The sequence below is a fragment of the Tachysurus fulvidraco genome, chromosome 4, assembly GCF_022655615.1.
Source record: "Tachysurus fulvidraco isolate hzauxx_2018 chromosome 4, HZAU_PFXX_2.0, whole genome shotgun sequence".
Lineage (NCBI taxonomy): Eukaryota > Metazoa > Chordata > Actinopteri > Siluriformes > Bagridae > Tachysurus > Tachysurus fulvidraco.
In genome coordinates, this window is record NC_062521.1 from 13674539 (window position 1) to 13690117 (window position 15579).

Consider the following 15579-nt stretch of genomic DNA (forward strand, 5'->3'; position numbering starts at 1 on the left):
TTTTACGCTAATATGAGTTTTAAAACCTAGCATTCGTTTCAGCATTTTGGCTCTCTCTCTCTCTCTCTCTCTCTTCTCTCTCTCTTCTCTCTCTCTCAGCCTCAACTTATTCCTCAAGGCAGCCATTCAGCCTCAAACCCCGACACTTAATGTGTTGCCAGATTGTTTTTATTTTCACTCGAAAACGTGTCTATTTTTAAATAGCATTCGGACGACACCGTGTAATCTGGTATTATTTAAAATTATTTTATTACTAATACGTAATTATACACGCTTCTCTTTTATACAACGCTGATTTGACGTTCAGGGACGTTTATTCGAAAACGAGGATAACACGAAGTGATCTGGCAACACAGAATTTGCTGGGAAGGTTGGCCAGCGTTTGAGAGCGCCGTTAGGAGATGTATGCATGCACAGTGTGTAGTGGAGACACTGTGGAGATGCTCAGAAACCTGAATAGAAAGAGCGCGGATTAAATCCTCGTCTTTTACGAACCAAGGAGCTTTAAAAATAAAATCCTCCTCGAAAGACCTACAGGTATTCATCATTACATCCAAAATAGCATGATGTGTATGTTATTGCATGAATGTATTCATTCCTAAAGGGCACAGTTAAGTTAAATGTGTGGGATATGGACTTTGTTCAGTTTGTCAGAATATAAACAGCTTCTTTAGGGAATATAGCCACCGTGAAAAAGAAATAATTCAATTCATTTGGACAAATAGTTTTTATTTTGGATGCCAACACTGGCAGGGAGATTTAAAAGAGAAATAAGAAATGCTAGAGATTTTACAGGCTTCTGTATTGCGCGTTGTGTTCAATAGTCTTTGGGTATTAACATAAATAAATAAATAAATAAAACGCTGTTAAAGTCTGTGGGCGAGCCGCAAAGTGGTCAAGACAGCGGAATGTTAATGCGGAATCACAGTCTAAATTGTTATACTGCTGTTAAGTCAGTGAGATGAGTTATACAAAGGCTTTTCCCACTGTAGATGTTAGTATGGTGAGGTTCTGAAGCGCCTGTGCACCTGTGTTGGGCATCAACAGGCTCTTTATCTCTTATCCAGCTATTGTTTCTGTATTACTGCAGATCTGAGCTTTTCCTTCCAAACAGAATCTCAGGAAGGGATGTTAACGAGCTGAGAAGTGAGGTCTGATGGTAGAAAACACTGAAATGTACAGAACAATGGGACCCGAGGAGCATGACTGTTAAACCTCGTGTTAAACCGACGGACTGACATATTGTGTAAAGTCGATTGATAAAGTTTCATTAGTTGGTGATATTTCATCCATTCGGCCTTCTAGAAATCACAATTTTATTTTGTCACCTCTGCCTGAGTGTGATTCAGGTCCAGTTCCCAAACTTGTTCCTCTTGACTCACCAAACTGGCTTTAATTTCTTGGATTGGCTGTAAGATGACAGAGAGTAAAGGATTGGTAAGAAGGGTTGAGAAGCTGATGATCCAGCCCTCCAATTTTTGAAGCAATTTACTTTTGTGTCTATCACCGATGTGTGAAGGTGCAACTGGAAGATTGCTTCCACTATGTGTGATGGCACTCAATTCTGTGCGATTTAACACATTTCCATTTCCTTCATGTTCTATGAACAGAAACAACTCTGACAGAAACTATTTCAGGCACCATAATCACAAGTAATAAATGGATAGTAAAATCAATAAAAATGTGGTTTAAATAAGTGCAATATATTACTTCTAGATTGCTTTGGGAAGTACATTAATACTTCAGATTTATTCATTTACTGTGTTATTGATTTTGGTTAACTGTTTTGCTGTTCTTGCTGAATATACCCATAGCAGTCCTTGGGGAGTTGGGTAAAATCCATGGTGGATGTCCATCATGTTTCATAATGACTGTTTTAAAAAGGTGAGTAGTTGAAGTTTTTATTTTGCTGCAGATGAGTCTAATCCTGTTTGCCATGTGAGGAGTGATATGTAAGCCCAGGTGTCATCCCACCTTGCGGGTGGTGGGGAGAAGAAATGCTGTGTTCTATTGCCATGACAACAAGACTTATCGTTCTAACCTGGCTCATACAGACATGTACATGGGGCAATCCCATTGTGCCAGTTCCCAAGGCAGGGGAAAGGGAGCGGCTAGAGTGGGCACTAAGCCATTCCAAGCAGGGCGAGGTGAACCCCAGTGGCCAACAGCGCCTGGAGGACATTGATAGTTTAGGACTAGAAGGGGTGAGAGGAGGCAACAAGACAAGCAGTAGCAAAATGAAACCCACCTGGAGCTCCTTAAAGCGAGGATCTAAACTTCAGGGAAAGATTCTAGAGGTCTGGACTGAGCAGAACTCTGTAAGAAAAACTGATGAAGATCCAACAGGAGAGGCCAATGCCTCATTGGACACCACTGACGAGTATGCATACCCTGATTATAGAGGCAAGGGATGCATGGACGAGACAGGGTTTGTGTTTGCCATTGGTGAAAAGTTTACTCCTGGACCCTCCACATGCCCTTGCCTGTGCACGGATGAGGGACCCCTGTGTGACCAGCCAGAGTGTCCAAAAGTCCACCCTCGTTGTCTGCGTGTGGACACCAGCCAATGCTGTCCTCAGTGTAAGGAACAGAAGAATTACTGTGAATTCAGAGGAAAGACTTACACATCACTGGAGGAGTTCAAGGTTAGACCATTCCACTTGGTTTTATTTTATTCCACTGCTTTATAACCATTGAAATTTGTTCTTCTAAAGAGTAAACAGTCGTTTGCATTTTTTATTTTTGCCATCACTTGACGTTGCAAACATTTCCAGTAGTTTCAGTTTACACTGGACATTATTACTAAACTATATACAGTAGTTCTACCGATATCTATAGTAAATTTTGTGGTAGAAAGAAATGACTGCCAGCCCATATGCCACACACATTACACCACTGGTTCCCTGGATGTCTGTTCATCACAAAGGTGAATTGAATTTTTGTGCTCTGGTGGAGTCAAGTCGAAATAATCTAATATGTGCACATCAATTCTTGATTCACTATTGATTGCAACAGAACAAAAATGTGCTGCATTCTTGTTCTTACTTTTTCTTTGTATTCATCAAAACATTCATCAAATACTTTTTTAATCTTATTCTTGTCCACTTGGAATAACCCCATAGAAAGAGGGTGTTATTGTTTTCCCTGGTGTTCTATGATCTTAATGGTATCTGTAATCCCAGAGCTGCTATTTAGATGCAAATCATGATGTTAAAATAGAAGGACACGTTTTGGTGGTTATCCATATGACAGTGCTTGCTGATTAGTCACAAGCCTTCCTCCGACGCAGCACTTGTGTCATGAGGTGAGGAAGCAGTATCAGTTCTACCAATTATTCTTTTTGAACTGTGAGTCACTGGCCAGAGAGAGATTTGTATCTGCTTGTTGTTTTTACCTGTTGTTATGCCTCTGTTTATTTTCATGCTTTCATGTTTTTCATGTGCTGCCCTTTCTTTGCCTTATCATTAGAGACCTCTGCAACACCACACACAAATTAAGTCTATTTTCAAAAAGAGGCAATATCTAGGGGCTGTATTTAGTAATCCTAATACATATGCAAAGGGCAACCTTAACAATTAGAGTCTTGGCAGAGGTTACTTAACCAAGCATAATATGAAGACCCTGAACTGCTGTTATCTTATGGACGGATGGTGTGTATCATTTGCATTTTCAGAGTAGAGGATATGTTGAGAGTATTTGAGTTAGAATAAGTTTATGCTCAACAAGTTGCCATAAATAAATCTGGCAGAGAGTGGCACACATTCTATTTTTCTCTCAGCTTGAGACACTCTTCAAGTTTTTTGTGCCTCTTAAATAAAGTGGTGTGAGCATAACCTGTAAGTAAGCATACACCCACACCAGCCTGCTGTTTTCTGGGGCATTATGGTGCATAATTGTGAACACCAGTATATCAACAATCCATGGTATAATCCTCTAGATTTACCATGCAGGCAGAATTAGTTTCTGCATCATGAAACTGCATTTGTAAAAAACCCACATAAACAAAAAAAAAAAAAAAAAAAAAAAAAAAAAAAATGACAAAGAAGCATGTTTATTAGCTAATCTTTGTATTTTTGTATAAGAATCTTTGTAATCTTTGTTCATCTCTCTATATGATCTTTGTTCATCTCTCTATATGTCCTAGAACTGAATATACATTTTAGATCTTATTTGACAAATTTCAATCTGGCCTTCCTATATTATTTTATATAGGCTAACCATCTGTATACATCTTATGGTACAAACCCTCTTCCAACTCCAGTGAATTGACATATATTCATTATTTAATTGTATTTCAATTATACTGTGACTAAAGTATATGATACACAAATAAAATATCAATAATTGTTCAAACATTTCTACATTACGTTGACATCTGACCATCACACCCATATTTGGTTCTTCCCCAAACTGTTACCACAAAGTTGAATGTGTTTGTCTGCTGTGGCACTACAGTTACCTTTCACAAGAACTGAGGCTCAACCCTGATCTAGTATGACAGTGTGCACAAAGCAAGCTTCATAAAGACATGGTTGGCCAAGTTTGGAGCGGAAGAACTTGAGTGGCCCAAACCCTGATGCCAACCCCACCGAATACCATTGGAATGAACTGGATCTTTGACTGTGTGCCAGGCCGTCGCATCCAATATAAGTGCCTGACCTTATTAATGAACAATCCAAAATCTTTTGCAAAGCCTTCCCAGTAAAGTAGAGCCAACTTCATGTTAATAGCCGTGGTAATGGAATGGGCACATATGGATGTGATGGTCATGTGTCCACATACTTTTGTCTATATAGTGTGTATATACACATACTCCATAAATATATCCTCTTTTGGATTAATGTACAGTGTGTTCTGTATCACTTTGTAAACCCTTTGTTGTGTACGTATGTAATGTTTATGTGGGTTTATGTATCTAGGTATCTCCATGTGAGAAATGCCGATGTGAACCCAGTGGGGAGGTTTTGTGTTCTGTCTCGGCTTGCCCGCAGACAGAGTGTGTGGATCCTATATATGAGCCTGACCAGTGCTGCCCAGTGTGCAAAAGCGGTGAGTCTCCTATCTGTTGCTCCCTCCCTTTCCTCTTTCTTTTTCTTTACACTCTTTGCTTTAATCTCGCTTGGTCTATCTCTCTCCCCTTCTTTATTTCTACCTTTTCCCCTCACACCCCCTGAGTCTCCACGTCTCCTATAAGCAAAGTGAAAATCACTTCTCAGAAGTGACTGCAGTGACTTGCCTGCAATACGTTCAATTACCTCCCCTCACAGTTCACAAGAAAGACAGCATGATAGAAGCGTGTCTCTTTACCATGAGTGGTCTATGCATGTGGATTTATAAATTGACAAACTAAATTTTTACATTTAGATGACTTAACAGGTTTAGATGTTTCAATGAAATAAAGTATTTTTGTGAAATGTCATGATGTTAAATTAAATGTGTTTGCTACAGATTTCTTTCGTCCTTAAAATGCAACCGGGCGATTAAATAATGAATTGGGTACCATATAAAAGCACAGACAAGATTTCATTTTAAGAAATATAAATAGCATAAAGTCATTCGATTGTTTCCTTACAACATGATGATCCTTATGCAGTGAACAAAAATGAGAAAACACCTAATGATTTTTCTAGGGTGAAAAAGCACTAGGTTCTTTGTAAGCTATCATTTCACTGCATGACAATGAAAAACTTGAATCTGCAGATGCATTAAGTTTTAAAAAAAAATTGATACTGTTTTCCATTAGCAACATTAATGAAATGGAGATGTTCTTTCACCAGTACTTGCACTAATGAACCATCAGAGTTCCTTTGCCTGATTTATGAAGGTGAGATGAGGTGATTAACTCTAGCAGGTGTTTCAGTGCCTGCTTTCACCAGCCCAAGGCCACTGATGATTAAACATTTGCACATACACACACACACACACACACACACACACACAAAAAGGAGCAAAAAAAACCCCCCCAATGTTATCACTTTATTTGTCTGGTAAAAAAACTGTAGAGTAGGCTACGGAAAACCACTCAATTGGGAAAGTGCCGAGAATAGAAAAGACTCCATTTTCTGCAGTGCTAGGATACTGTCTTCTCAGTGAAAATTTTAAATTTGTCTTTGCACTTTTACTTTCCTGGGCTGTGCTTGCTGGCAATTTGGCTAATAAAATGAGCTAAAAAGCCTGAACATTGCATTAAAATGAGTATGTGTATGAGTGGGTGGGTGGGTTGGTGGGAGTGTGGATTGCAGAATCAGAGCACATTACAGTGTTTTGGGGAAAGTTTGCAGCATCAGAGATTATAGGGAGTTCGTACTCCCTGTGCTTCTTCACTGATCCTAATCTAACATGGCACTGGTAGCAATGTTGCTTTCTTCAGCAAAACAGGATGACAACTCAGGATATGGATCTCAGGCTTGGCATCTATAGTTCTGTGCTTAGTTGTCAATAAACTAGAGAAGGCCATTATTTTAAGGAGGCATCTAAATGAATCAAGAGGAATTTTGTTAAGCCTGGCTTGGATGAGCAGAATATCTGAATACATTGAAATAGAGCCCATGAAACAGAAAAGCAAATGCCAACAAGAACAGGGGTGGTATTAAGATTGAAGCACCAAACACAGCAGAACAAATGCCAGTGTGTGCACTCAAGCGGTCAGGATTTATGCTTTTAAGATGAGTTGGAACTCTTTCCTCTCTGCAGAGAATTACAGTTGCTGGTATTCTACAATATTTCACAAGACCACCTCATTTCAGAGTGTGCTTACTAGGTGTTGCGATATAAAAATAGAAGTGCACTTTTTTCTGCAGTCTGACGTATTTCCGAGTGAAACTGCTTATTTGGGAAGGTGGGGATTTTGAACAATTCATCCAAATTTGATTGGCATGTGAAAAGGACCAACATGGATTCAGGTCTAGATGCTAGTCGATTGTGAAGAACAACTCACCTGCAACACCACAGGCACACTCATTAGAGGAGACAGATCTGGAGGAAAAGGTTGAAAATTTTGTTCCAGGGTCAGGTCATAATTATTTAAGGATGTCTACATGCAGCTGAGAATAACAAAAAGCAAAGGCCAAAGTTTGTGCTTCCCCTGTGAGCAACTCAATGTGTTACAAATAGTAAAATATTCTGTAATAAAATAGTCAGAAATGTGACAACATTCTGGCGAAGGATGCATTGCTGAGTCAGTTTTAATTAGATTTCTATAATTTTCAGATTCCATTTAAACCACATTTTATATAAAACATTGGCACTTCTTTTTATTTCCTGATGTTTGGAGTATCTGCTAAGTGTGGTATAATTTTCGTGGCTTGTGTTGCAGAGGTCTCGGGTACAAAGTGTCTGGAACAGATGTGTTGTGATAGGTAGGCAGATGCTCCGACCTCCTGAGATTTACACACATCAGAAGTAAGACTTCAAAGCCTTTTTCTGTGACACTACAGGATGGCAGCTTTGTAAAGCAGCTCTAAGTTAGTCTGGAATCCTAATAAGTATCAGCGTTGCACCACCCTAACATCAGTGCCTTATATCTTACTTTGTGCACATCTTTTGTTTGTCATAGTTCTTAGTCAAACAGAGTCAGTGTGACTGTTTAATTTGAGCCATTAAGAGCCTATTATCATCTGGCTGACACTCATTTGGTCTGGTTACAAGAATGAGAGCCCTCAGTCTGGGGGTTTTTGAAAAATGGAATGTCTTCTGAATGAAATGATAATAGCTGGTGAAGAAAAGAAGAAATTGGAGGTGTCATCTTCATTTTGGATCGTGGACTTGACACAAAATGGGAAGGCGCTGTGGAGAATCAGTAAATAAACCGGATGCTGGCAGTTCTCCTGTAATCATAATCATGCACCCAGTCAATGCTGAGCACACAGTCTGGCCAGCTTATATCAGGTCTCACAGAAAGCTGGCAACTCAAAGGGGATATATATATATCTATCATTTTCACAGTTATTAGGCTATTTTATCATTTCTTTTATTTCTCCTGTGGCCAGGGCAGGCTAATAGTAAAAAAAAAGTAGTGCAGCTAAACCAAAAACAGTTTTAGCTTCCTGAAAGCCTTCAACATGGCATTGGACATTGCATCATATTCACCTAAATATCATTTATTTAATGTGGGTGTTAAAACATGAAAAGCAAAGAGATTTTTGAATGCAGTCCAGGGGATTGATGTCGCCATTTGTTGCTTATGAAGAGGCGAGGTTTAGGTCTTTTTCAGGACTGCTGAATGGAGCATTATGTGCAGCCCCTGGGATGTGTTGCTGAGGCGGTATGCTGGGAGACACTTGAGGAAGTGCCATGGGGTTGAGATGAAAGTGAGTGCTATTGGTAACATCCACCACAGGCAGTTGTTCATGAATATCAAAGAACATCTGCGAGCGGCAGCATCGTTGGGAATCGAAGTAAAGGTGCAAACACACTCACACAATCATGTCTAGCATGCAGGCTGTGCTTTTAGTCACTCACAGGCTGTCATTAAATACAAGACTTGACATTAAACATTTTCTTTCATTTATGGCACAGCAGTGTAGTGCCAGAAATGTCACTCTGTCTTGGAAGGAGGAAAAAAATCTAATATTTTGAATAACTGGGTGCATCAAGTCAAACATATAACAACTTCACAAGTTTTAACACAACCATAAATAAGATACTTTCAGATTGGATGCTGACATGCTTTTTAACTAGTTTACCACACAGGCAGAACATGTCTTCCTCTTGTGCCATAACAGGAGCTCACAGCATGGTGTTGTAGAAGCTTTTAAAGAGCACAGTCTTGCTGCCTATTTCCCTGCTGTGCACTCCATTTTGGCGACCCTGCGTCGTGCGAGCCATCGCCTTGGCAACACACGGAAAAACAGGCGCTCTTCTTGAAGAGCTTAGACACTGGGGTCACCGTGAAGCCAAGCAGGTTGTAGTAAACAGGCCGAGTGAGAGCTGAAAGCCCTTCAGACTGTGGAATAGCAGATAGAGAGGCCACAATTCTGGGGATTAGGAGCTCTCATGTTTTCAAATGAGATACGTAGATGATTGGGTAAAATATTCACGGCAAATTATGACAGGCTTCTCAGGGTTCATTATGAGTGCTGTAGGCATCACATTGGGCACATGGAATATACACTCACTCATCACTATACTAATACTGGGTAGGGCCTCCCTATGCTCTCAAAATAGCATGATTTCTTCATGAATGGAGTACACAATTTGTTGGAAAATGTTCTTCAGTATTAGCAGGTGTACTTTTGTGCTGTGAATCTACTGTTCTACCACATCCTAAAGGTGTTCGTCTGGATTCAGTGGAAAGGCCACTAAAGAACAATGAACTCACTGTTACTGTATGATCATGAAGTCAGTTTGAGATTAATTTTGATCTATGACATGGCACATTATCATGTTGGAGTTATTAGAAGATGGTCAATTTGTGGCCATGACAGGATGCACATGGTCAGTAACAAAACTCAAACAGGCTGTGGCACTCAGGCAATGATAGTGTCACTGTGTTAAGAAAACATTCCCCACACCATTATACCACCTCCATGGATCTGGGTACATGGATTTATGCTGTTATTTTATGGATTCATGCTGTTGGTAGCAGATACTGAACCTACCATCTGTGTGCCTTAGCAGAAATTACAATTTGTCAGAAATTCACTAGTATAGTCTTCATCTGTCCAGTATTGGTGAGTCTCTATCCACTGCAGTGGTTACTGTAGAATTTTCTCCTTTGACTAGTCTGGATATTCTCAGTTAATCTCTCTCATCAACATGGCATTTCAAGTCAAGTAGATTTTGTTGTAATTTTAACAATATATAGCTGACAGAGTACACAGTGCAATGAGATAACGTTTCTCCAGGTTTCCATCTGCAGAACTGATACTCACGTGATGTTTTTTCTTTATTGCACCATTCTAAGTAAACTCAAAAGATTGTGCATGAAAGTCTCAGGAGATCAGCAGTTATATAAATAATCAAATCATTCAATCTGGTACCAAAAATCATGTCATGATCAAAATACCTGGGATCATGTTTTAATATTTAAAGCAATGTATCCGACAATATTCTAATTTCCCGTACTTTGCATTTTGTCATAAGGGGAAAAGAAGATTTTATGCCATCTATGCATGCTAATTGGTTATAACTGATAACAAAAATCCAGAGCAACATGTGAATTTTAATGATAATAGCTTAATTAATTAATTAATGTGTTAGCAATACATTGCTCTCTTCCCATAGCCCGACACCACCAAAAAGAAAACCAAACTTCATTTTTCTTCCTGCACTACAAAGCAAGGTCATTTAGCTGCATTTATAATGCATGTGTGCTGAAAGACTGCATTAAAGAGAGATCTTTTGCTGTGATTCTGAGTGCAGTGTTCATTTGCTGTGCTTTGGGCTCTCTTCAAGAGCATGAGCTCTAATGAGGTATAAAAGATCATACCGTTTTCAGGGATCAAGCTTTTCTCCTCCTTTACTCTTTATCTCAATTACTGGTGAAGCATAGGGAAATGGAACTCATCCCTGAATGTGCCAAAAGTGCCTAATGGCATTCCCTTTTGAGTCTAACCCCTACACTGCTGCTTTGGTTTTAGGATAAGGGTAAATTCCAAGTATCTCTTCCATTGTTTTGAAAGTTTAACACTTACATGTAAAAATCATCTTTTGTGTAACAGTTAAATTTACAGAAGTCAAATTAACTAATATTCAGAGTCAGAGATTAATGTGGGATGCAAATGTTCTTGATGGAACAGAAATGACACTGTCATTTCCATAAACAGACTTGGTATTCAGAAGGGACTCTGAAACTCAGATTGAAATGATTATAAATACAACTGCACTGACGTTTTGACAGCATCAACTAAATATTCATGCAGATTGATGCACCTATATCCCCGAGAGTGCACCACTTCTGTCTATGATAATGCCTTTGTAGAGGCTGAAAAGCCTAATATCTAGGCTTGGTGCATATCAGTCTGCTGTGAAAAAAAGAAAAGAATGCCTGTTGCCCAGGCCCAGTGTCAGAGGCAATTAAAATGGCATTTTGTGAATGTGTCATTTACAGGGGAAAAAAAGAGTTTTTTTTTTTTTTTTTGCTTAAAAGGGCAAAATAGCACACACTGTAAAATGGCAGCATGTTCTATGTGCTAGTTCCCTTGAATCATTTCAACTTCTTGATCAGCCATACAGAAAGTCTTAGGGGTATCAGAGCCAATCTGTCTTACAAGGGTAGCAAAGAAAGGAAGCTGAAATCCCTTTTTTTGTTTCATCAGTAGCTGAAAATGTTCTTGAAATGTCTAAATTTAGACCTTTGTCACTGATGTGCCTTTCAGAAATAAAAAATTAGTATAGTTCCTTGTGATAAAATTCCCAAAATAAAAAATTTAATGGTTTTGCATTCTACATACGTACAGTATATTGAGTCCATTGGTATTTGTACAGTGACACAATTTTCTTAATTTTGTAAAGACTGTGGATTTGAAATGCAACAGTTTAGGATTCATAGACATTTTTTACATATTCTCTCTGTTTTCACAGGCTTAAAAGAATTTGGAGAAATGTAATTCCCCCCATTGAGTTGTAGCTTGTAGCATCCTGTTGCTTGTTTGTGGGTCTTTCTTTCTTTAGTTTTGTCTTCAATAAGTTAAAATCATGCTCAGTTGGGTTGAGTTTGGGTGACTGACTCTGCATTTCAGAACACTTCATTTATTTGCCTATGGAATCTTTTGGATTGCTTTCGTTGTATGTTTTGGGTCACTATCTCTCTGTACTGTGATGTGCTGTCCTATCAGTTTTGCAGAATATGATTAAACATGAGCAGAAAATTATAACTCTAAACACATAAGGATTCATTCTGCTATTTCTATTAGCAGTCCCATCATCAATAAACAGCCATGACCCAGTTCTATTAGCAGCCATACATACTGTATGCCCATGCCATAACACTGCCTGTGCCATGTTTGACAGATGATGTGGTATGCTTTGGATCCTTCTCTCACCATCACTTAAGTTAATCTTGGTTTCAGCTGTCCAAATTGTCTTGTTGTCAGAACTGGCCAGACTGCAGATGCTTTTTAGTAAAGTGTAAGTTAGCATTTCAGTTCTTGAATGCCTGTGGTTTGCATCTTAAAGCAGTCTGTAAACCCTCAGTATTTACATTCATTAAGGTGATTCTTGATTGTAGACTTGGACAATGATATGCCTACCTCTTCAAGAGTGTTCTTGACTTGATGTTGTGAAGACGTTTTTTCTTCAGCCATTAAAGCAGAAAGCCTACACTTCATTTAAAATCCATCGTCATGGTGTACAGGGGCAAAATCCCAAAATTTGAGTCTCTGTCTGAATACTTATGGACCCGCTGTGTGTGGTGATTAGTGTGTTTAATACAGTAACATTCTACTTATTTCTTTAGCATATCCTGCAATAAGGCAGATGGGGAGGGGTGTCTTTATATTGCACATCCATAAATTCTTTACACCTTAATTTCTCTTCCTAGCAATTATCTTTGGTCTGACATTGTAATGTGATCATGTTTTATGTAAACCCTGAGGCTGAGGTCTCCAGTGTCTGAGCAGTATGTTTTGTCATGTAACGCTTTTGCTTTGAGATCCCCAAGAGGACCATTTCCATGCTGATTGCTGTCTGTGTGAGGCAATGCTGAAGTAGAACACAAAAGGACTGCGGGCAAATGAGATCATTCAGGCTGCATTTATGTACATCAGCAGATGGAAGGGAGAAATGGACATTGTACACTAAAACCATTTTAATGTTTATCTATTAAGGTATTCCGAACTGTACTGCTATTGCTAAAACCCCATTAACAGCCACAGAAAGGAACACATGTCATGGCTCTGGAATCTTGTTCATCAATCTCTAAAGACCTGCATTGTATGTAACAATTTGCATTTAAACTATATTGCAGCTATATTGCATTACATTTTGCTGTGCTTTAAATGGGGCAGAGCTAAACGCTGAGCACATCACTGCATTTTGTTAAACCTTTACAGAATATGAGGATAGGTTGATAAACAGTTCAGTGACATTGCTTGGGCTGCAATCAGCGACAAACAGGTTCAGCATTTTTTCTACTCTTGGTGATGTGTCTCCAAGCTATTATGTGTTTCTTACAACAGATCTACAAACAAAGTTTTCTCAACCATTTCTCTTTCTAGTTTTCAAAAAATAAAGAGCTGGAGAAAATAATACTTACCACATGTCACAAAGACAGACAAACTCAAATCCTGAACACAACCAAGATTCATTATATTGCATTTCATTGCTATTGTTTTCAACCAAAAAGGAAAAATAATGAGCTTTGTTTAGCTCTGTTATTTTTAAATCTCCATGTTGCTTCTTATTGTAGCACTTTTCTGCCTGTGATGCATGAAGGGCACTTCTTCTTTTTCTACAACGACTGTATTTCAGTATAACATGAATTCCTCTCCATAGTAAACAAATGGATTTATATGAAGGTTAATTTCTCTTTGTATTTTAACAGTGAGCCTGCCTATTTTTCATCTCTCTGTGCATTTAGGACCCAACTGTTATGCGGACAATGCAGTAATCCCAGCAGGCCGTGAGGTTAAGATTGACGACTGCACCATCTGCTACTGCACGTACGAGGAAGGTACCTGGCGCATTGAACGGCAGGCCACCTGTAGCAGGAACGAGTGCCAGCGGAGCTAGGGATACCTCCAGCTTACACTACAAAACAGCCTTCACCTAGACAGCTGTCAATCTGGGGGACGCAGCCCAGCTGGGCTCTGTAACGGCCCAACAGCAGCATTGAGCCTCACGCACACTGGTGGGATTTGGGGGGATTACATCTGTCATGACTGTCAGTGACAGCTCGTCATGATCTGACCTCAGTAGCATTGTTAGTTAGCCTCAGAGAAAGGCTAGTGGCCAGGCCACATTGTTCTACATTCCTCATGCCGTTTCAGAGCCTGAAATATGACATAAAGTGTCATGTAAAGTGCTGTGTTCCTGATACTGTTATATAATTCACAAGCTGGAGCAAGGGGCATGGGGGATCAATTCACTTATATTATTACTTTGACTTTGTATTGAGATTTCTAACTAGTGTAAAAAAGATATTTATTTACATATGTACTGATAAAATTGCGAAGACAGGAGGAAATTTGATTTACAGTTAAATTATATTTTTTTATAGCTACAGGATTTTGATATGTTGTTATATATATATATATATATATATATATATATATATATATATATATATATATATATATATATATATATATATATATATAAAACAGGGTAAGAATTTAGTGCTACTTATTAGAATGTATACAGAATAAACAGCTGTCACTGCGGATGAAGGCAAAACATTGTCAGACGTCAGGAAGACAAGCTGTAGCCAGCAATCAAATGATAAACACACTTCTCAGCATGTTACACAGCACAATGGATGTGATAACAGTTTCAGCAAATTAAAGGGGAAAAATAGGAGCTGTTTATGATGTTTCTATCTTAGGTTTTTCTTGTGCTCTGAACTGAAGTACATTTTAACAAGAAAATGTTTCTGTATTTGTGTTTCCATGTTTCAAATAAATCAAGTTACACTGTAAACTAACATGTAAGCCTTAAACATTAATGGTTCTGCAGGTTAACTGGGGATGATGTCCCAGTATGTTGACTTTTTTTTTTTTTTTGGAAAAATGTGGGGATTTTGAAAAAAAAAAGTAATCTAAATTCTCAGTTGTCCAAAGGTCTGGATGAAACCCAGCTGTTACTTCTGAAAGATCGCGGCTTTCTTGCAATTCTCTGAAACTAAATTAAGGTTTCGATGATTGCATCAGCAGCTGGGTGATGGGTGTAAGCCCTGTTCACCTGCAAAAGTCAAAGTAGCTCAGCAGCATTAAAGCCCCCACTAATGTTGTGCTGTAAAACAATCAGTGAACTGAGATGGATGACTGAGAAATAGGCTTTGAAAATACCAGCTTCCCACAGTAGAAATGAGAGTGACAACATGCCTCAACACCAGGTGTTGTGATATTAAAGGATTATGATTAACATGCAGCATTAAAGAAATTAAATTACCCCCATAATCCTGAAGGAGGTGTTTTAACTGCAACAAAGCCTGACACTGCAAAACCACAATTTTAAACTTGAAAAGAACAAATGTGAAAAGAAAATATTACGCAATTTGTATTTAAAACTGTACTGTTCAAAGAATTTTGTAGGTATATGATATGATAGTATGTTCCTTATCTATGGTCTTAATAATAATAATAATAATAACAATATTCTTCCCAATATAACAATATTATAATTATAATACAGATCTTACATTACTTCCTTCTGCCAGTAACAAACTTAAACAGCACAAATTACTTTAATGATCAAATCATAATACATAATTGAATTAAATTAGGCTTGTCATTGATGTATCCCTACCTCACGCTCAGTGTTCCAAGAATAGTCTCCAGATTCATCATGACCCTTATGGAGGGTAAAGTAGTTACTGACTTATCATGATTTATGGCTTTATCATTTAATCTCACAGATTTCAAATTGTCAAAATTTTAGTTTAATTTTGTCAAAATGCATATCCATTCTCGTAGTTTTCTG

At 38.4% G+C, this 15579-nt stretch overlaps 1 protein-coding gene across 2 annotated transcripts; it reads left to right on the forward strand.

The window, feature by feature from the left end:
- Nucleotides 1-171: 171 nt before the first annotated feature.
- vwc2 (von Willebrand factor C domain containing 2) lies at nucleotides 172-14577 on the forward strand. Of its 2 annotated transcripts, none has more exons than XM_047811948.1 (4): nucleotides 172-537; nucleotides 1815-2645; nucleotides 4920-5049; nucleotides 13520-14577. In XM_047811948.1, exons 2-4 carry the CDS (start codon nucleotides 1998-2000, stop codon nucleotides 13669-13671), a joined length of 930 nt encoding a protein of 309 aa, XP_047667904.1. In that variant the 5' UTR covers nucleotides 172-537; nucleotides 1815-1997; the 3' UTR covers nucleotides 13672-14577. The 2 variants fall into 2 exon arrangements, with proteins under 2 accessions (XP_047667904.1, XP_026997835.1); XM_027142034.2 differs by having other exon boundaries at nucleotides 204-537; nucleotides 1916-2645.
- The last annotated feature ends 1002 nt before the right edge of the window (nucleotides 14578-15579 follow it).